This window comes from Taeniopygia guttata, chromosome 2 (assembly GCF_048771995.1).
Source record: "Taeniopygia guttata chromosome 2, bTaeGut7.mat, whole genome shotgun sequence".
NCBI classification, from domain to species: Eukaryota; Metazoa; Chordata; class Aves; order Passeriformes; family Estrildidae; genus Taeniopygia; species Taeniopygia guttata.
In genome coordinates, this window is record NC_133026.1 from 30409772 (window position 1) to 30433511 (window position 23740).

At 39.4% G+C, this 23740-nt stretch overlaps 1 protein-coding gene across 15 annotated transcripts in view; it reads left to right on the top strand.

Annotated features, from left to right (window-relative positions):
• Window positions 1–23740, top strand: part of HDAC9 (histone deacetylase 9) — a 458175-nt gene that overhangs the window by 291736 nt on the left and 142699 nt on the right. For all 15 annotated transcript variants that reach the window (XM_032746695.3, XM_032746699.3, XM_032746701.3 and 12 more), the window contains one exon: window positions 19167–19344. In XM_032746695.3, the coding sequence (XP_032602586.1) occupies window positions 19167–19344 (178 nt within the window). The remainder of the gene's footprint in view (window positions 1–19166; window positions 19345–23740) is intronic.

Consider the following 23740-nt stretch of genomic DNA (forward strand, 5'->3'; position numbering starts at 1 on the left):
GGTGATTTATATTCTATCTGGGTCCTGGAGTGTATCTACATTGATTGACTCCCTTGATCTTGACATCAGTCACTCCAGCTTTCAGAGAAAGGGGGAACATAGGAGATAATGAAAGCTACATTAAAGAAGACCTTAACATTTATGTAAACGTTATTCTATCTTCAAAGGCAGAACTATCTTTCAACAAAAAGGAGATTTATTTCCTAGTTGAAAATATTAGAAAGTGGCAATATATTTAATATCAAACCACTAAGATTGGTGCTGGTCTCAGTCTTTAGGCTTTGTCTCTTATTTCTTGACTAAACTGCATTATAGTCAAAGTTTTACTGCATACTGCTTGCAAGTACTGATGCAGACACACCAATGATTTGTGCAAAGATACACCATCCTCTCCCAGTGGGGAGAATAGGGAAGAAGAGAGAGAGAAAGACAAAATTAAGATTTTGAAAAATAGAAGCAGAAGTGTAGAAGAAACCATTTGGAAAACTCATTTGGAAAACTTTGTATTAAATGTGGGGCATTTATACAGGCAAAACCATGGCAGTATAAACCAGAAACATTTAAATATTTAAATAAAACTAAAATGCACTGCTCAAATGCTTCCCTTGGGAATTTCACCTAAATAGTAAGATTTCCCTGTCTGGTTGCCAGCTTCCCCTTGGCCTGGAGAAGAGGTGGCAGATTTGGGGCATGCTGGGGCAAGGAGGGAGCCTGGCAGGAGCTGGCAGTGTCCTCTCTCCACTGAGCAGCTGCAGCATAAACACCAATTAAAGGACCATTTTCAACAATGCTGAGGAGAAAGGTAGTTTATACAACTGACAACCAGGGCCACATTATCACCATGAGAGGCCAAAACAGTGCACAGACTGCTCTAGATAAACACATATAACTCTGCTACAGAGTACCAAGGCATTCACAACATCAAGAGGGAAGCACGCAAAATGGATGAGAAACTTATTCGGTAAATCCTGAAATATTGGGATTTGGGAACTTTTGCTGAAATTAGAAGAAGATCAGTTAAAAACATGCAACATTTTGGTATGGTGGGTTTAGGGGTTTTTGTTGTGCTTTTTTGTTTTGTTTTCTTTTGTTATGTTTTGTTTTGTTTTTTTCCTTTGCACCATGAGTAGCGAAATTCTGAAATTTGCTGCCGTGGAAGATGTGACAATGAGCAGTACAAAATAGGATTAGACAAATTCATGGACAACAGGCTCATAAGCAGATATTAACGAGAGAGGGACATGCCTTTAACATCTACAATGTAGAAATTCTGGATGGTGGGAGGGTATGAGGGGAATAAATGAGACAGAGTAACAATGGTCATGTGCTCTTGCTAAATAGCATCTCCTATTGTCTGAGACACTACTGGCCACAATAGACTGGCCTAATGCAGTAAGACATTTCTTATGTTCTTATCATCACAAATCTCTTTGGCGCATCTAGTCCTTCAGTCATAGCCAAACTTAGATTCTTCTATTAAATTTGTGTAGTAGTTTTCTGTCTAGCTTTAGGGTAAAACACATTTCTGTTTCCTTTTCCTTGAGCCATTAATTATCTTTGTCAACCAAACAGTCAACAACACAAGTCTTTTCCCTTTTTAGCTATGGGTCCTAAAAGGGGTTAAATCTATCTTCAGAACACGCAAAATATGCTAGTATTTCTGAGTAAAATACTGTTTTTAAAGACAGCCTGAAAGTGCAATAAAGTAGTAACATAGAAAAAATTAAGAGATAGAGAATTTATACCCCAGCATCATCGTATTAAATATGCCAAGAATTAGGACTAGTATGTAAGGCTTGGTAATTAAGGGAAAAATATATCTGTGGGGAGTTTTTGTATTAACTAGTATGGTTTTAGGCAGAGGGCAAGCCTTAATTGCTAAATCCTCTCTGTGATGTTTGGTAACCAGCAGACATAAGAACATAAGACATAACATTTGCACTCTAAATGGAATATGGTCCTCTGTCTGGGAGAACTGGTCATTACTATGTAACCTTCAGAGCTGGGATATTTCTGTAGTAGTGATTAATTTCTTTGCAGTGAAAACATTAGTACAAAAAATTACAGGTGAGAAGGAAGAGGAAGTTTTCTTTTACTCAAACACAGAAATGTAGATTTACACAATCTAAATGAAAAACTTTATCAATAATAAGAGGTCATGGAATGGGAAGTATGCTAATCAAGAAAAACATGAAAGTATGGTCTTCACAATCTTATAAACCATATATTTTACTAAGATAAAGGAAAATGAAAGGGCTGGTATCTTGCCTAAATCCAAAATGACATGACATTAAAACACATGGTCAGACAAGGCAGCAGGAAGTACAAATTGTTTCTTGGACAGTATTTCCAGACAGATAACATCTACTGAGTGATACCTGTTACATTATACCTGTTACATTATACTAGTTCTACTGTATTCTTTCACACTTTTTTTTCTGCAGAACTCAAACAATGCTGTAAGTGCTAACCTCCCACCTAAAAGCACCTTTAAAAAATAAATCTAGGAATCAAAGCACAGTCAAGATGGCAGGAAAAAAATACTCTGCAAGGAGCTGCTGCTGAGGTGTCTCCCCTGTGTTAAAGGGGTTGAGGTGTACTTGACTTTGAGGTTTCAGCACTCCCACTTCCTCAGTCTTAAATAAATGGGCAAATCAAAGAAAGCCACACCTGACTTTATATTCATACCTGTGATTTCCTCAGGTCCACAGTATTATTCTGAGAGAATAGAGAGCCCATGAGCAGAACTCCCCAACGGATTTATTGACTTATTCTTACAGAAATAAACAGGCATGATTCCTGCACTGGAGCTGCTGAGCTGAGACATAATATCTGTGCAGACATTACCAGCCTCTAGATCAGTTTTTTGATTCTTTGCTTAGTGTCCAAAAGTCCAGACTCATAAAGCAATTCCTAAATTACAGTCCCAAAGAGTTAATTGCTTGCTACAGGGCAGGCAAATCCCTGTCACCAGCCATCAGGACATCCACTGGGCAAACAGCCCAGCTAAGCAAATAGTTTGGCTTAACGTACACACAAGTCCACAGCATTAGATGAGAACCGCACACGTGCATAAAATCTGGTCTAGATGAAAATGCCTACAGAAAACTGTGTTCATGCTTTGTTAGGGTGTAGCAAGTACTCAAGGTGATAAATCATCTCCGTTTCTCCACCCATCCTCCCCCAGCTGCATAGTGACTAAATACCTCTATCAACCAAGTTTTAAGTCAAATCAAGCTTTTAAAAATTCCTCTTTCTTAATGCTCTAACATGCATGGGTTCACAAAATTAAATTACAAAATTTTTATCTGTTTGGGATCAGCCCTGTTTCCTCCTCTTTGTGTTTACTTTCCTTCAGTAGCTGACATCAAAATGTTTTCTGGAATGCTGAGACTAAATAAGTTATGCTTAACTCAATATCTAATATAAATAGCCCTGGGGAAGCTCCAGCAGCACAATCATAAAAGCTACAGTTTCTTTTAATAGCTTGCCACACTTTGCTGATATAGTATTTCTCTAATCACCAATCTTTACGTGCCTTCCTGACCTTGGAGCTCTCTGTCCAACTGACTTTGTTGTATCAAAGGCTTGTGTCATTGGAAGAGTGAATGGCTTTCATTTTTCTCCCTGAAACTTCCGGTTCCTGGCATCTGCAAAGAATTATTCCAAGCAGTGTTTTGCTGCCTTGCGGCCACTGCCCTGTAGTGGCCTGACTGATGGAAGTGACTTTTCCCAAAAAGGTTAGTGACTGTGGCCAGTGACGGGCAGGCACTGCAGCTGGTGCACGACCAGCCCTGCTTTCTCAGCTGATTTTGTCTGACCACTGGGCTACCACAACCACACATTACAGAAATTCATTGCTGGGGCGTTTTGGGAGGAATTGAATAAATAGGGTATGTAATATACTGCTTTACAGTGGACTAGAGCAATAAACAAAAGCCCTCCAAAATAACCACAGATTTCAAAAGCCTTCATATTACAACAAAGGTAATCTAAATATAAAAGCTTTTATAGAAGTTATTATTGCATAATGACATAGAGCATCAGGAGCTTCTTAACTGAACCGCATACTGTATGACTATCCAGCACTACACTTGTGGTGCTCTATTTCCAGGTGATAAGAATGTTGGTACCTGGATCCAGAGTCTGAGTTTTGATTTGGCTTTTAAAAGCTGGATTCTTGTTCTCTCTGTACCCCTCCCATCTATTTTCCCTTCTCTCACTTTTTCTCCTTTTGCTCTTCTTCCTTATATTTACATTTTTAAATTTTTTTTTAAAATGTGAAATATAACTGGACCCCTATGTACCATGCTGAAACAAACCAAAACTCACTGTTTTCTCCTTTTAATTTTTTTTTTTTTTTGGGGGGGGGGGGGAAGAGGGGGTGTAAGGAAGAGTTTTGAGGTAGGTTTTCATTAAGTATTATGTGCCTTAACTCCACAACTGCAGTCAAGTATCCCTAGTATTGAGCAGTGAACTGTGTCATTGCAAAGGAAAAACTACTTGAAATCTCCATGGTTAGAAGAGATAAAGCCAGGATGAGATAAGGTGACACAAAGGCTCAGAGACATTAGAAGACTGGTGTTAACTCATACAGCTGATCAGTAACAGATAAAATTTAAAAACCCTGCTTTTTCTTCTAAGAGACAAGATTAGGACAGCATTCCTCAGAGACAGATTATGTATTTCAATTACTTAAATTAAATTTTAATTCAAAGAATGAAAACAAAACATCTTCAGAGATCCAAATCCTCCCAAAGCAACCTAACTTGACCCAAACCTCTCCCGGGACTTTCAGCCCCTGGTGCAGCTCTTTCACCAGCATGGCCCTATAACCCTTCTTAAATGAAAAGGAGAGGCTCTCACACCCCCTCTGCCCCTGGGGAGAAGAGAGCCCCTAGGGACACAAACATTTCACAGCTGAAAGGAGCCAGCCACGGACCCCTGCTCAGGGCTTTTCACTCCCTTCTTCCCCATTAAAATGCAAACACTAGGTGAGACAACTCACACCTCTGATTTAGGCACAGAGTATGTGTATTGGTCACCCCAAGCTGCCTCCATGGGAATGCGATGCCCACAGCAGCAGGACAGTCCCTGTTCCCTCTCCTGGCCAGGGCTACCTAGGCACGGAGAGATGCCTGTGATATTGCCAGGCTTTAATCTCAGCTGGCAACTAACTACCACACAACCCTTGCTCAGTCCTTCCCAGTGGGATGGTGGGGGGCCGGGGGGGTGGGAATCAGGGGAAAAAGGTAAAACTCCTTGGGTGAAATCGTAACAGTTTAATAAGTGAAAGGAACTAAGATATAATGATGACTAGCTTTAGCCTCGGGTATTCTCTTGGTCTTTTTTGATACAATGGGCCTAAAATCTCACTGCCTTGAGGTGGCAGCTACTCATAAATTAGCACTGTGTTTTCCTTCCTACCACATGAGGTTGGAGTGTATTACTTACATTGTAACAAGATGAATTTTGCTCTTAGCACTCATTGCACAAGCAACAAAACTTTGTTTTCAAAAGGGGTTTGGCCATATCAGCTTAGGTAACTTTACATAACACTTTTTGTACTGAAATATGTTGAATCTCCAGGAATTACAGGCATTAGTCCAGAAATGTATCCAGCTCTGAAAGGGAGCTCAGTAACCATTTACTGTCACACACACAAAAGGCTGCAGATTAAATGGGGTAGCAGATGTTTCCACCTGAATTTATATTGAACCCAGATTTTCAAAGCATTTTCTGGAGTTTTGTATCTGGAGAAACGCCTGGATGTACCTAAAATCAGAATTCTCCAGTTAATTAATAGTTCTATTAAAAATTTACTGGAGTCTTGGAACTGCATGATTCCTTCTCCCAGAAAAAATGAGGCCCAGGAACTTCTTAAGGGTGTAATACACATAGGGTGTGCTGTATTATGACATTGGCAAATATTGCTATATGAAAGAAACAGTCAGCAGGGCTTAAATCCAGGCTGAAGAAAAAAAAAAAAAAGGACAAAAAAGAACCTGGTCATAGGTTAGATTGATGCCTCACAATGCACATGAGAAAAACTGAAAAACAATCCTGTCTCTTATTTCCTACTGTACAGTAAAAGTCTTTTAAGTTCTCTGTAGACTGACTAAAAATAAGCAAAGAAGGCCAGGTAGCAGCCGTCAGATTTTTATGAATTAAATTATATCCATATGTAAAGCACATTTCAACGGTCAAAGAACCACTTGGATATGTGAATCTGGACTTTTATGATGAAAACCAGGTCTAGTTCTAAAATTGTCAAAAAAAGTCAAAAGCTCAGCCCCAATCTTACATATTTTCTCCCTTTTTGAATGTTGCTGTTGTTTAATTGCTCTAATTACATTTATGTACATAGAGTAGGAAAGAGAAACCCCAATACCCATAGTCATAGGAGGATTTGGAAAAGGAGAGAGGGAAGGAGCTGAGAAGCTCGTTGCCTGTAGCTGGGCCTCTGGACAGTGTTAGGTTCTCTGGTTGGGCTCAGGGCTAAATCTGTCATTTTTAGCATATCTGTTGATACAGCAATCAGGTCAGGTTTAACCCCTGTGGTTCCTGGGAAGAAACCTTCCAACATACCTTGTCTTGTAGAGTTCCAACAGGAACTGCAGAGCTGGCAACACCCAGTGCCTTGAGCCCTGCCTCAAAGCTTTCAGCCCACCTTTGCAGCTCTGCCAAGGGTTGGAGATATATTTCACATTCATTCACCCATTCATTTTCAGAAGGTCCCCTGTAGCCAGGAGGGCTTCCAGCCCCTTCTGAATGCAGTGGCATGGATGTGGGGTGCCAATTATTTGGAGTGCTTTGGCACTACCTTGCTTGGAGTGCTGTCAGCACATCTCCTGGGACTCGCAGTGGCCCCGAAGCTCAGCTGTGGCGCGACGTGCACATACATCATGATGTGTGCACCCATGTTATAGGATCACCTTTCCTCCTGGTTTCTCTGAGTAGGTTTAATGCTTCCAGAGGTTGGGAAGAAAATGGACTGGATGTGATGTTCCCAGCAAGACTAAGGATCACAATGACCCCAAAGACATAGAACTGCAAAGTTTCATGAGCTCTTTCACCACTTTGCACAATGCTTCATTGTGGGCAATAGGGATGATCAGCCTCCGTCTCCTCATCCAGTCTGCTCAGAGCCCTTCTGCACCCAGCCTAAACATATAGAGTAGGGATGCTTTAGTTTGTCTGAGCAGTACCTAAAAGCTGTGATATTTTACAGTGTCAATTGCTCCAACCTCTTTCTCCTATCCTTTATCAAATCCAGCACCATCAAACCAAAACAGCTTCTGACCATGGCTGCCAGTTGTAATAAGAAACACAGAAAACCACAGTGCCACATTATTTCATAATTAAACGAGATGTGAAGCCAGAAATGGAAAATATTATTGATACAATGCAATTTTTACTGATCCAGTGGTTAAAGAAAAGACTTAAAAATCAGGATTTCCAATCCTTGTGCACTTTGAATCTGTAACATCTACACCTTAGCTTCTCCACATAAGTATACTCTCTATGTGGCAGATGAATTATAGATTATTTTCATTATAATCTTTAATAGGATGGTATCATGCAAGATGTATATATATATGTATCATATACATGGAATTTATTACAGAGAAGGGAAGATGACATTCCTAGCAAAAAAAAAAACAAACAACAAAACAAAAACGCTACAAAAAACCCTAAGGACGATATATTACATTATATATCCATCTGAAGAAAAAAAGGGACATTTACAAAATCATACCAGTGAAAATTCATAACACCTACTAACCCACTGTCAGACAATAAACAAGCACAGCTTTGTTTTCAGCATGTTAACAGCTACACTTCTGCAACAGAGGCAAAAAAAATATTCCAGGCACTGAAAGATTTCGTTTGTCACAGGCCCCAGATCGAGAGCATTTGGGGACAGCTATAATGTTATCTTGAGTGAACACAGGGCCAACATAATTGCGAATAAAGAGGTAAGAAGCAAGGGGAATTGTCTGCATAACTTCACTTTGTAAAATCCTCCCATAGAAGGTGGCAGGTAGGAAATCTGCATAATAACAAACTTGTCACAACACAAGGCCAACTAAATACAACAATTAGAATTAACATTTTGCTTCGACTGGTTCTCAGGATTCCTGCACTCTGTCCTCCCAGGTTTCACTAGATATAGTTAAAGTTGTAGCTATTTATTTGGTGGAATATTTTCCAGTATACATTTTTTACGAGTGTTGTGTGGCTGCAAGAATTCTGTCTCCCTCTTTTGTGGGCAATGCTTTAAGATGCAGATATTGAAGCAACAAATCCTTCTCTTTGATATCCCAGTGAAGACCCACAATAAATTTCTTGGTTCCCCTTTAGTTTATCTAGATTTACATCTGCATAAATAATCCAAAACAGAGCTGAATGTTTTATAACTTATGATTGGAGGAGGTTGCCTTCTCCACTGACCGTCAGATCCTTCCTTTGGAGTTACTGGAAGGCCTCTGCTCTTGGACTGCACCCGCTCAGCTCTCAGGGTGCTGTATTTGTGCATCCCAGCTGGCTCATCTGCCTCTTCCCCACTGCTTCTTTTCTTCCTGCTCAGCCACTAACTCCAAGACAATCTCCAGCATTTGCATGTCCTCCCAAGCTGCCATCAGACCACAGTTAGGGAGGTGCTTTAAGGGACTTTACCAGCAATGGGGTTGATCTTCAGGGCTGCCTTCCCCAGTATATTAATTGAGACACTTCTATCTCTGCTGGCCTCCAAAACAAAGAGATAGTAATTCTAAGTACTAAGCTATTCTCTGAAAAAAAAAAAAATAGCCATTGTCTAAAGTAGAAAGCTATTTTTGTTCCATATGTAGGCAGCTTTAAAAATTTTAATTAACATACCTAAAACTATTGTGCTTTGTTTCAGGAAGGACATATATCATAGTAGGGAGTCACCGAGCCCAAATGAGAAATACAGACTATTGCTTGGCCTGTCATTTTGTGTCCTTTGGTATTTTAAGTATTCATATTCTTTTAAGTTACTCCCGGACTCTGGAGAGATCTTTCTTCTAGAGCAAGAAAAATACTGGCTAATGCACTGCTGAGATCCCTATGTAGTGTGAGCAAATCAGTGAACCACCTTCCAGGAGGGCTACATTGGGACAAGTGTTCTTATTGTTCCACTTCTCCCCAGCTAGTATTCTTTTTTTACTTATTCTTAATGCTTCCATTTCTTGCAACTGTGTAACATCTTATGCTATTTGAGGATTAATGTGAGCACATGAAAGATTCGGTTTTTGGAAAAGGCACAAAGGCAAGAAATTCTAGTTGAACATACAAACAAAACAGCTTCCAAATTTTAAACCAGAACTAAAGCGGAAAGCATTATCATAAAAAAAGAGAGTGAGAAGCGAAGAGGTAGGACCTTATGCTATCCAGGTGTTTGGATTTTGTAATACTTCTCCCTCTCTCTTCTTCCTTTTAGTCCCATACAGTGTTCCACATCCCTCCTTGTAACAGCAATCTAGCCCCGCTTGAAGTACATTGCAATGAGGCAAGTTTAGATAAATTCATTTATCCTTCCCATGAAATATAACAAGTAATATGGTATCTACTGAATGTTACTCTGCATTTCAAGTTTGGAGATTTACTTAAGGAATAAGAATTTGCATAATTTGTTTTGCAGTCTGCATTATACAATTTATGCTATGCTACCACATAACATTTTCCTTGTTCCTTTTTAACTCTCTAGTTGGTCCTAAATCAGAAAACATAAGAGTTTTTCCTCCATTTTAAATCTGCCCATTCTGGCAATTCTCCCACTTATTAACAGCAGCAAACCTTGTTTTGAGAAAACAAAGTGGGAAATATTTGATGTTCAGTTCAATTTTTTTTTCAAATTACAAATAAATTGATCTTATCCCAAATAAAACTAAAAAAAAAAAAAAAAACAAAAACCAAAAAACAAGCTGCACCTGTTTGTTGCAGAAATATATTTATTCTACAAATGTATAGAGCATTCTACAACTATGTAGAATTCTAAATATATAGAGCAGATCTGAAAGGATTTTTGTGACAGTTTCTTTTTCCATCTGCAGCATACTTCCTATACTCAAATCCTTTATTTTGTAGTCTCAAATTATATCACCATTTCCCTGTATACCACTATATCCTTGTGTTCCAAAATCTGAATAGTGTAGCAGAGCTCTGCACAAAAGAGAGAAAAATACTTTTAAAATGTCTTGTGATATCTGCAGATGTGTGTGTGTGTACATACACAATTTTTCAAGGAACTCTACATATGCATTGGAGAAAGGAAGTCTGTGGGCTTTTTAACCACACTGAAGTAAGGTGTGAGATTTGGCAATATATCTCTTTGAAATCTTCAGATGGATAGAAGTCACAGACTCACAGAATGGCTTGGGTTGATATGGAACTTAGAGGTCACCTAGTTCCAAACTCCCTGCCATGGAGAAAGACGACTTCTAGACCAGATTGCTCAGAGCCTCATCCAACTAGGTCTTGAACACATTCAGGGATGGCACATCCACAGTTTTGTGCAACTCATTTTGGTGGCTCACCACCCTGACAGTAAAGATTTTTTTTTTCTGATATTAAATCTAAACTTTCATTTTTTTTTTCAGTTTGAAGCCATTCTCTTTTGTCCTTAGATGCTTTTGTGAATAGTCCCTCTCCATCTTCCTTGTAGGCTTCCTCCAGTTACTGGAAGGCTGCAAGTAGCTCACCCTGAAGCCATCTCTTTTCCAGGCTAAACAATCCCAATTGTCTCAGCCTTTCCTCACATGAGAGGTGCTTCAACCCTCTGATCATTTTGGCAGTCCTCCTCTGGATACACTCCAACAGCTCCATGTCCTTCCTGTGCTGGGACCCCAGAGCTGGACACAGCACTGCAGGTGGGCTCTCACCAGAGCAGAGAATCCCCTCCCTTGCCCTGCTGCCTACGCTGCTTTGGATGCAGCCCAGGACATATTTGGCCTTCTGGGCTGTGAGTGCACATTGCTGGATCATGTCCTGGCTTTCGCCCACCAGCACCCCAAGTCCATCTTGGCAGGGCTGCTCTAAATCTGTTAATCCCCCAGCCTTGTGCATTAGATACAATGACCTGCACAAATGCTCTATAGAAAGAGAACAGAGTTGGTCAAACACCCCAGTGGTGGCTCTAATATTTGCTGACCATATGGTCCACTGGTGTTCCCTGTTCTGACCTCACTGTACCTCCACACAAGGGAGGAGGCATCTATACACCTTCATGATTTTATACTTAGTCACCAATGTGTCTCGGCTCTATATTGAAGAGCAGGGTTTTCCAAGATTTCCTCTTTATTTGTCAGATCCCAGTAAATTTCGTTAATTCTACAAGAAAATCTGAATTTGGAAGAACTGTCTAAAAAACCAAAGCATAATCTGTTGAAATATGCAGAAAGCACAGATCTGCAGCAGGACTGCTAATGAATTTAGCCTGGAGAATATTATTTTTCTGTGTGAAGGCCAAAGTAATGATTCTTCACTGAAAAATAAATCATACAAGTCTGCTAAGAAAAGTAGTTCTGATGAAGAGCAGAAAAATTGAAGTGGTAGAAATTATCTGCATAAACTAACACCAAGCTGATTTGCCAATACTGTTGAAGAGAATTGGGTGACATTTCCCAGAGAAATGAAACATGTGGGACAGGTGATGTTATAATTAATTAGTTTTGGCCAACATATCAACTTAGTGATTTCAGAAAGCTACAAGGATTAAGTGGTTGTAACCAATAAATGTTATTATAGAGACAACTTATTCTTCATATCAAAGTAAAAGAAGAAAATACTTGTTAATACTGAAAATTAGGGCAAGACGTGAACAACTGTATTTTCCTTTTGCATTCATTTCTGCACTTCTCTGTGTTCTTTTTTTGGAAAGCACTGAGTGACATCTGAAAAGTCATGTTTTTTCTAGTTAAAGAAATAAAGTAATGAGAAACCTCTTCAGAGGTTTCCTTAAAGAACAAAACACCCCACAAGATATTCAGGTGATCTATTTCCCCCCACTTTATTGTATCCCAAATCATTTACACATTTGTATTAAATATCTGGGAGAGTCAAAAAGTGAGGAAAAGATTCAGCCAGGAGTGAAGCTTCTGAGGAGGTGCTGCATTTTCTTTGGATGAGTGCTGTGCACACTGCAGTCAGCACTTCAGCAGGAGTGACAGAAGTCAAGTACCTGCCAAAGCTGGGAGCAGAGAAGGCAGGTCTCACAGGAACAGGAACCAGGAGTGAATCCAGCAGCTCAGTTGGACTCCCGGAATTTCCCTCCAGTAAAAGTGTTCTGACTTTAGGGCAACCTTTTCTGTCACTTCCATAATTCCTTTCTTTCTAATCAAGCCGGCTTCAACATAATGACTGCTTGCTTGATATTTCTTAACAAAGATAGCTGAAAACTTCTCAAACCCTGTGACCACCTTGATTCCTCATTTACATGGGAGCAACATGGGTCACGTTTAGATGGTCAGGCTTCTAGAAACTTTCCATCCAAGAGAGGTAACTTTTACCCACTCTCTCTTTAAAAACACAGGTCAGCAGCCCATCCGCCTCCTCATGCAACAGCAGAGGGAAAAGGGAGGCTCCTGACTCTGCTGCTACATCCTGCAGCCAGAGGCAAGTGGTGTGACTCCAGCATGGACTTGCACATTTAGCCATGTAACCCCATGTCCAAAATGCATCCTCTCCTATGTGCCTCAATAAAGGAGCATGCTCTTGTTATCTCATTAAGAATCTTTGCTCTTCCCCTATTTCATGGCCTAAAAGTGTTGTAATTTTTGTAACACTTTTGTCACCCCAAAGGTGCTCCTGTGCTAGAAGGGAAGGATGGTAGGAAGGGGCAGGGACCTCTACAGCAGCAGCTCTCCAGCTCCAGGAACAGAGGGGGGAAAACAAAACTGATTGAGGGCGATAACCATTCCTTGGGCTGTCGCTGCGGTAGGACCAGTCTGACTACTAAGCTCTACTTTGGCAGCAGCTGGAATAAGCCATTCCACAGCCCTTCAGAAGGCAAGGGGAAGGCACGGGGCATAGGCTTATTTTGCTGTGAGAAGCAGCTTGCTGCACAAGGCAAATCTCTGCCTGGGACTCCAGGCAATTTTGGGTTATAACTTCCATCCCACTGCTCTGTACCTGCACCTAAGAGTCAGTAGATAAGACTTCATTTCTGTTTACCCATTTTTCTATTCAACACTGTGCTCCTTGGATTACAGCAAGAGAAATCCAAATTCTAAAAACATCCTGATAATATGTGACCTAATATATCCAGATGCCTCAAGGCTAACTGTCCTGTTTCTTTCTGTCTATGCTTTTGCTTGCTCTAAATCAATTTCTACCTATTCAATGTATGAGTCTGTAACCACACTTGTAATTTACTTACTTTTCATAAAAATGCTGATTCTGAGTTTGTGGTTGACTGTATTTCAGATGGTGACACTGGGGTTTTTTGAAAGTGATGACCATGGAAGTAGGTGGCTGCACATGTGGTTTTGTCAAAAATAGAAACTGGTAGGGCTTCTTGGTGATATGTTTTCTCCAAGCGACAGAGGAGTTAAAAAGATGTTTCAACACACTCATTTTCAAGTATATCTCAGACTAATTTCTATTTTAGGTTGCATATATTGACAGAGAGACATCTTTCCTACACTTTCACATTTGTTCACACCCTTTGGTTTGTTTGGAAGACCTCAGGACCTATTTTTGCTTGGTTTCTGAAGGCAACTAGTAATGGTTCTGTTTGAGGACAGCAGGCAAAACAGTACTTCACAAAACTCCGTGTGAAAATTGCTAAAAATGCCACTTACCCACAGTTTTTTGTCCCAAGGAATAAACTCCTTTGTACAGGCATTCATTGCTTTCTATGGTTTTTCTCTGTCACTTCTGAGGATAACCAAGGTCAAACCTATTAATACATTGTATGATATTTCTGAAGGACTGTTAACTACCTACATCACTTGAAGGAGAAGTGTCTTGGTGACCAGAATTTCTGACTCAGTCAGACTTTGGAAGACTGTCTTAGTTTGGGCCAAGACTGCCTTCACAGGGCCGTTAAAGCAGGACTGAGCTCTGTCTGCTGCAAGCTGAGGTATTTTTGCTGGATGCAGTCACTGGCTGGCCTGGCCACCCCTTGGATGCATTCAGCTACAACTGCACAAGGAAGGTAGAAAACCTAGAAGGGTGGTAGAGAAGACAAGTGGCAGGATCTGAAGTTGCTCAGTTCCCATGTTGCTGCAGGGGTCTGGACAGGGCTAAGGAGTAAGACCTCCAACAGGAACCATGGGCTGAGACAAGGCATCAGAAATATCCTTCAAAAGAATGAGAGAGAGGAAGGTCAGAAAGGCAGCGGGTCTTGTTTTCATCCTTACCTAGGGCAAAACTTTCTGAAGCATTTGCATGTAGCTTTCCCGTTCAGGAAATTATCCATCCTTTGGGTAATTTTCTGAAAACAATGTGGAAATTAGCAAACAGACCACCAAAAATGCTTTGAGAGGAAAAGCTTTGTAAGGTTAGTAGTGCTTAAGGTCTTTGGGAGAGGAAGGCAGGACTGGCAAAACGTGAATAACTTTTCCAGTAAATAGACATTAGCACACACTTCATACTTTAGCAGAATGCATCAAAGGCACAACAACAGAGGGATATAAACCAGGCCACAAATATATGAGAGTAGTAATCTTATTATTAGGAAATGTAAAATATGCTATCCCTAAGAGAAAAAAATTCTCTGCCACAATAAAAAGAGCCAAAGCATAAACCCTGAAGAGAGGTGTGAATATGCCCATACACATGCAGGATTATGCTACAGACATACAAATCTTCAGATTTATTTAGCCGTGACTAAACTAATTATCAACATATTAAATTGAAAACCAGACCGCTAAGAGGCAAAAAAAGCTTTTTTGAGTGAATCCCACATATTTTTTCTCTCTACAAAATATAACAGTTCAAAGGATTGTTAAATTATACATAACTCACCCATGCTTTATCCTCCAACACAGACCGTCTAACAGAACATACTTATGATTTCTGTCCTCAGTGCCAGTATAAATGAGAAAACAGTTCTCATTAAAATCCTTAGAATTTACAAAATGTTAAGCTCCAAAATGTACAAATCACGCATCTACATGAAAGAAATCTTCACACCAACTCAAATTAATCCAAAGCCTTGCTAAACAAACCTTACAGTAATACAAGGAAAACAACAAACATTTACCTCCCATGCTCCCAAAAGGCTCATCTTCTCCTTAGATACTGATTCTAAAATTCCTTCTCAAAATAATTACTGAGGGCCTGAGCTCGTTTCTGTGGAAGGGGATGGATGGCCCTCCACTAGCTCCAGCAGAGGCCCTAATTGCTTGCCTTTACTAATAAACTAATCTCAGGCACCTGGAACTAGCAGGCTTCATGCCGGGCAGACAGGGCTCAGGTTACTTAAGAAATGCTCCAAATATATTCACACAAATCACTAGCCCTGCAGATGTGCAAATACTGCTTTTGTCATATTGCTGGAGAGATGGACATGTGTTTGCAGGGCTGGAACACATAAAACCTGAAGATGAATTCATTGTGTTCCTTTAATCCCTTCCAGAGGCCAGGTGGGCATTTGGGAAGCCAGATAAGTGTGTTGATTATCCACATTACTCATTGCATTAATCCACTTGTCTGTGACTCAGAGTACCAGAAATGCTCACAGCATAAATATGTAGGTGGCTGGAAAAAATATATGTATTTCATGAGTGCCTGTTGTCTGTAAAATAAAATCTAATCAGGAAGTTAGCCTAAAACTTTGACTGAAATCTAAACAAATCTAAACTTTGCTGATGTCTACAGTTTGTAATATTACAGGTAAAGGACCTGGATGCCACGAGAGGGTGTAAGCCTTGTGAGACAAACTATTCTACTTTTAACAAATTTTAAAGGATTTTCACCGGCAAATGTTTTCTGTGTCCTCAGAAATTAAAGCAGGTGTCATGCAATGTCCATGGAACATTCACAAATTTCTTAGCCTTCCCTGAACAGATTATGTTGATAAACATGTGTCAAACACAGTATGTGCCTGGTTTCCTTTGAGGAGGGGAGAATGATATAAACAGGACACCCTTTAACCTGTAAATGCAGGAGAGAAAGAATAGGCTGTATTCTTGGTCTCTGACAAATTGCTGAAATAGATGTCTAGTTTAGGTGATGTTCACACAGGTTGATTCATATTAAAAAAAAATCCCAATTTGTTTGCATGAAAAATATTGTTTCTATTGACTGCATAGACACAAACACAAAATCATTTTAGAAGCAAAGACAGGAACATCTTCCACAGTTTTGTGATGGTCCAGACTTTTTTTTTCTTCTTCTTCTTCAAGACACTGTAAAAAAACCCCAAACCCACAAAACAAACAGCCAACCCCAAAACAAAAACATCAAAACAAACAAAACAAACAAGTGGACAAACAACAAAACCAGAAAACCACAAGCAAACAAAAAAACCTCCCACTTAAATTGACTTTTTTTACATCAGAGACCTGGAAAGATTATGTTTTAGACATTGACTGAATGGCAAACTTGCAGCCTCACTGAAAAAAAAAAAAAAAAAAAAAAGCACAGATATTGCAAAACTGAAGTTCAGGTCTGGAAATAAAAGATAGGCAGCTCTAAAGCCTCAAATTTCAGAGTCAACCAGCACTGAGAAAAGTCCTAACACAGACAGCATCAGTCTGCCCTCACTGACAGCTCAATTTCCAAGACTTCTTTAAGAAATACGTTTGATGATGACTACCACAATGATACTGTAATGAAGACTGTTTGATGAAGGCTACCACAATCCACTGGTGCACCTTTACTAGCTTGGAGAACATTCCAATAGGGAACAAATCCTTTTGTCTTCTGTACTCTAGTGGTTATCAGAAAAGTGAACTCGATTAATGAATTATCAGTAGTTAGTATAAACATTGAAAGATATATCAGAAATTCCCTTCCTCAAAGAGCTACACAGACAGCAACTATTTAATTAATGCAATGAAGACAACATATAAGTTGAGGAGAGCAGCACAAATAACAGTATTCCACTGATTTCCTGTCTGGCAGCAACATTCTGTGCCATGAATGGCTCCTGCAGGCAGGAGTTTGGCTTCTTCCAAACTCCTCAGCTGGGAGTTTAGAAGAGTAGGCAGGAGATTGTGAATACATGAGCATCAGACAGTGCTGCTGCCATCACCTGATCCTAGGATGCAGGGAATAATCATGCCACAGATAGCAAAATACCTCCTATGCCTACTTTATTGACCACTAAGCCAGTATTAAAAAAAGTGAATGCTGAATTCTCACAAAAGAATGTATCTACTTCTATTCTCTATAGGGAGAATATTCAACAAAATAGTGTCCATGCATTCTTATCTCAAATCACATACACTCCCAGAAAAAGGTTGTAAAAGATATGTATGCCTATGAGGGCAAAAAAAAAAAAAAAAATCTCCTCTGAAAATTTATCACAATCAAAATTATTAGCGAAACTAAACAAAAAGAGATTTCAGAAAAAAAAATCCTGAATGTTAAGTTTTATTATGTTCATAGATGGATATATAGACCTCTTCAGATAACTCAAGATATTTCCTGGAATATGTAACACAATTTTGTCACTGAACATTAAAAGAACAATAAGAAACATTGGGGACAGTATTTAAAGGAAGGGAAATGGTTCAATTACTCGAAACCAAGACAATTCTTATAAAACCTCGTTTTGCTTACTCATATGTTTTTTCTTCATTTAGTCACTTATGACAAGGTCCCAGGTGATTTACCTTTCCCATGACCTTATGTCTTTTCACTGAAGTAGTGACCCTAGATATTAATGTGGGTTTTGGGGCTGCCTTTGAAAGCATTTATTCTCATTTCAGCTGTTATTGATGAGCACTTGTTTGCATAAATGCCTCTTTTATTACATGCAGGGTAGACATTCTCACATCCTATGAGCTGCCAATTTATTTTGCAGTGTGTGATGGGCTGGGGTACTCCCACCTGCCTTCCCACACAGCCTGAACTCAGCTTCACCTCTCTGAGCAGCCAGGCCTCTGAGCTGCTGTCCCAAGCAACCACACACAGCAATGCTAATTGTTACTGAGTTTATTTAAAAAAAAAGAAAATAAAAAGCCACATCGTGTATGTGTATGTGTATGTGTGTGTGTGTGTGTGTGTGTGTGTGTGTGTGTGTGCTCCTACATTTATATATATTGAGCCCATGTGATGATAAACAGAGCCTGCCGTTGTAAGTCACAAGTGTGAATTTCGACTGAATTCATATTAAGTGGTTTGAAAATATTTCTCCTGCATCCACTTTTGGTTGAGGTTCTGGGACTATATGCACAGAGAAAAGAAAAATAGAAAGGAAAGGGTTTGAGAAGCAATCCTACGCTGTGGAGTGAGCCAGATTCCTCCTGGCTTCACAGGGTTTTAGACTTTGTCATGTCAGCAAAAGTAACCATCTGTTGACAAAACAGAAGAGAAAATGTTTTCTACTCTGTTGTACTCTTTTCACACCTCCAATTTCCCTGAAGTATTTGCCTCTGCCTACAGCCAGCAGCAGTTATGACAAAAAAAGATGGTTCCTAAGTGGGATCTCACGTAACAATTCCTGAATTTCTAAACGATCTGTGAAAACTTATATGCAAATCATTGCTACTTTCCAAGGAGCTCTGGGAACTGAGTTAAGTGTAGAAACTTGACTCTCAGTTGCTTAGTGCATTTGGTACTGAGCAGTAAGGACATCATTGTTCATTTTCAGTGCTGTGGGAAAATTTAAATTCTATTTGTGTAGGGTCATAAAATGCATGTTCTAACATCATATTACGTATTCAATATATTAGAAAAACTTTGTCTTTTATAAGCCTTTGCATGTGAAGCTGTTTTTCCTGTCAGGGAGAACTGACAGGTTGCCTGCCATCACCTACTCTCCAGCAAAGTCAGTAACCCACACTGTCAGCGTGAAAACATCTGTTGAATGGATTTATTGAGTGAGTCTTAGGTACAAGTTGGGGGGTGGGGGTCCCCACTGTTTATTACAGCCCTGACCTAATGAACTTAATTTGTTGACATGTTTCCCTCAGTGTTTTACTTGATCCCATCTCACATTTCTTTCTACTGTGCTGTTTTCTTGGAAACAGGAGTTCCTGGCACATCGGCATGTCCACCAGTTGCAAATCTACCAGGCTCAGATGGCTACAGTTGGCATGGCAGGATCAGATAAACATCGACCACTTTCCAGGACCCCATCTTCCCCCACTGACTCCACATTACCTCACCCAGACATGGACCAGCCCAGCCAGCATGTCTACACAACTGGTAGGATTCCCTAGAGATTGCTTTTAATAGGCAGGGCAAATGCATTTGTTCATGTGGGATCAACAGACTTAAATACCTCAAATACCTCCTGCAGCAATGCGTTCAGTTTTAGCAGTATTGCTCCTCTGTTTTATGATGTTATACTGGCACCAATTCAACCAGTGCAGCTGATAAATCACATGGTTAATATTCACACAATCATAAATTATTATCATTGACTAGCTCTAACAATAAAGAAACAGGTGCATTTTTGGTGCCTTTAAGTCATTTATAGCTTTTTCTTTCATTTCTCTATTCTCTGGTTCTTTTCTTTGTGTTCTCATTGCCTGTTTTCTAAAGAGACCACCAATAAGTTGAAGAAAGATCACCAGTAAGGAGGAAAACTGTGATGTAATTCTCAATGTCTTCATCTGACAAATCAGTGTTTGCTTCAAGGGCTCTTTCTCTACAGAAAGAGCAAAGCTGTAGGTATGATTAATTGCTGATGGCTACAATCTGTGTCATTCAACAGTTGTGTGGAGCCTAAGAAGCAGGTTTCATGCTTAGGTCCTGGGCATTCCAGTCACTCAGGAAGCATGGACTGTCCAAAGGAAATTATTAGAATCTCAAAAATCTTCAGTCAAAGGAAGGAAAATGACCACAGAAACTTCATTTCTTATTGTGGGTAATCTATTTTTGAATGAGGGTCCATCTTTTTAAAACCCTGAATGTCAGTATAAGATTAGAGCATGGTCAGAAGTGAAGATTCACTTTGTGCACAAAAAAAAAAAAAAAAAAAAAAAAAAAAAAAAAAAAAAGAGAGGAAAATAAATACTTGCAGTTACTGTTTATGCAGGTTTATGCCAGAAGTGTATTTCCTTCAGCTGGCAGAACTTCCCATGCCCTGAAAGTTTGCATATTTTGAGGCCATGACCATGAGTTTATGTAGGATGGAGTCCTTGATGGATACTGCATGTAACTGTCTCCCATCCTTCCAATCAGAATGTGACCTTGCCATAAGTAAAAATGTATTATTATTGTTGTGTAACAAACATTTGGGTTGTACAGAAACAAACATACTAATTCACTTTCCATGAGTTTCTGTAAAGAGAGCAGCTGTGTATACACAGGATTCCTAAACCAGACCACTGTATTTCTAGCTGTGTTCATAGAGTCCCCAAAACATTGAAAACTCATTCTAAGATTTGCAGAGCACACCAAAAGTGAGCTCACTGTATGTAAGCTTCACTGTCCCTTTCAAAAATCTTCAGTTTCAAAAGAAAAAAAAAAAAATCTGCAGCCCCTTTCAAAAAGCTGCTGCTTCAGCCTGATTGCTAAAGTTTACAGACATCTCCTTTTATAATCCCCAGTAAGGGGAGCAGGGTCAAGGGGGTTACATAGATCTGTGGACTCATAGCACTAGTGGAACTAATCAAGAAAGAAAGTGTGAAGTTGAGATGGAAAATAAGAGAAGGAATGAAATTGGGTACGACAAATACTGAATGGAGATGGTGATGGCAACGGGACATCCCTGGCATAAAGAGCTTGAGATGCGCCACGAAGAAACCTGATAGTTCAGCAGTGGAAATGCAGACAGATCAGGCAGAGAGGCAAAATTTACCCTTTTAGTAATTGCTACATGAGCACTACTAGAGAGGGAGAGCAAAAGAGAGAGGAAGAGAGAGAAGGAAGGAAGGAAGGAAGGAAGGAAGGAAGGAAGGAAGGAAGGAAGGAAGGAAGGAAGGAAGGAAGGAAGGAAGGAAGGAAGGAAGGAAGGAAGGAAGGAAGGAAGGAAGGAAGGAAGGAAGGAAGGAAGGAAGGAAGGAAGGAAGGAAGGAAGGAAGGAAGGAAGGAAGGAAGGAAGGAAGGAAGGAAGGAAGGAAGGAAGGAAGGAAGGAAGGAAGGAAGGAAGGAAGGAAGGAAGGCCAACTTATTGCAACTGAGATTATTAGTCCACTGAATTCCTTTTTCAAAATATGAAACATTTTTTCTTGAATCCCTGGTTCTTGTTTTATTGAATCTTTTCCCCCCACCCTTCACCACTCATTCAAGGTAATAATCTCTACTCATTACTGAAAAAAATTTAAATCCTCCTATTTTCATATGCCTTATAACTTTATGCTTTTTCTTCTCCACCTCTGCTCTGTACCCTCAGTTCTTTTATATCCTCTAGGTACTGGCAGGGTGATGCTGTACCTGCTTGCAAGCTGTATCTATGCTAATTACCAGTACCCCCAGCTGATTGACCAGGTCTTGCAGAGCACATAGCTCTGCATTCACAGTTAAGCCTTTCCTTTCTTCTTAAAGAAATCTTTTTCCCTGACATGTGTCTAGGCTTACAAACTTACACATGTAAACCTTTATCACTCCAGCTTTTCAGTACATTGACAATAGAGCTATTTTTTATGTTATGAGATTGATACCTTTGGAGTGACAATGAACAGAAACTTTGCAATATCAACAGTTCTAATACAGTTTCTGTGAAAAAAAAAAACAAATCCAAAACAATCTGTGTATTATTAACATATGGGATGTTAGGGTATAGAATAACTTTATCTGTGCATACTATTTTCTGGATCTGGATGATGCCCTGACATTTATTCATTGATTACTTGAAAGAAAGAAACTCAGACCCAGTTTTTATTTATTCTTATGTGGCCTTTAAAAACCCTTTAGTATGAAAGTCCTGAGGAATGTGGTCTGATCACGGTGCTGACCTGTTCTAAGCAGAGTTGGGCTACAAACTTCCAGAGGTCCTTGCTTACCTGAGCTATTTTATGGTTCTATGATTTTCTCCCTTAAGAGAGCACAAGATACAACCAGCCATTGTCCACAGCAGTTGCAACTACTTGCAAAAAACAAGGAAATAAACTACTTGTAACAAACTACTTATAGCAAACTACTTGTAAAAGCATGGAAGGAAGGAATGGGTGTGGGGAAAGGGAGAAAATTCTGGTCCACCATAAAGCAAGGTCAAATTCAGACTCTAGAAATTAATACAATAATATGTCCCTGCCTTCAATTATTATTTACTGTTAGGGATTTTTTTTCCCTATTTAAAGACAATATATTCTTGGAAGAGAAAAAAAGTTAGGAGGAAAACAGTTGTAGCAGATTATTACAGGGGCATCAAATTGAGGCTGTATTTTTGTGAGTCATGAGAAAATGCTTTTAGCCAAATATCTGAAGGGAATCAGAACAGTGATTGTTGTGACAGCTAAGCAATATATACACAGTATATGCACAAGATAATGAGTTAAAGGTGAAAAAAATAAAGTCCACTTAATTTTCATTTAGGCAGTTTACAGAATACTTGACATTATTTAGCTCAGATTTTTTGTTGGAATAATTTATTAGATATTCTTCCCTTGGGTTTTCTTATTGGTACTGTTATTCTCCAGGGCAATTAATCTTCTTCAAAGCATGCTGTTAGCCAATGATTTTTAGGTCCCTTGTTCTCCCCTCTGTTTAAAATATTATTAAAAGAAACTGACCCGAATAAAGTATTTTGGAAATGAATGAGTGTTAGGGAGTCCCCACCAGGAAAATCTTGGTTTTTACTGATTTGAAGCAAATTCAGTTTATTTTGTCCTGTGTCCCCTATCATTATATGGTTCAGTGGTGGCACCATTCCCATCTGTCTTCAGGGCCACATTCTGACCTCAGTAATATTGGTGTAAATCCAGAATAAATCCACCAGTCTCAGTGGAGCTGCTCAGATTTACACAAGGAATCTGAGAGCAGAATCTGGCTGTAGGCATTTGTTCTGGAGAGACAGAATAACCATCTTTTATTAATATTTCACAGCAGTCTGCAATTGAAAACAGTTGTCTCCCTCTCTTCTTGTTCTTCTTTTTTTTTTATTTTATTTTTTTTATGTGGGGGTGGGGAGATTATTGGCTGAATCCTGTTAGGGAAATCCTACAGGCTATTTTTAGCAGTAAACTGTACTGCTGCATTATGGTATTGTATTAAGCACATGTGCTTTATGACCAGCAGCCACACATGTGAATCACTTGCACATCCTAAATCAATTTAAATGCTTGCAATAAATGAAAACATATATTTAAGTCTATTCTTAAATCAATTAATCCTCCTAGAAACAAATTTTACACTCAGTGGTGTGAATATCTTGGTATTTAAAAGTTTGGAGCAGATGCTTCTGCCATGCAATACTGGCCTGACCTAATTAAACTGATTTTTGATTCAGATAAAATAACTCACATACAATAAAATTACACTTTTAGTTATATTCTATTTCTGGAAAAGTGCTAAGAAAATAAGTTTTTTTCAACCAGAGGAGGCATCCTGAATACACAGTTTCAGTGTTTCACTTTGAAATTGGTTACAACCCTGATAGAGGTAATCAAAAAGTGTCATTATTACACCTAACTCTGTATAACAAAAACATAGCAAT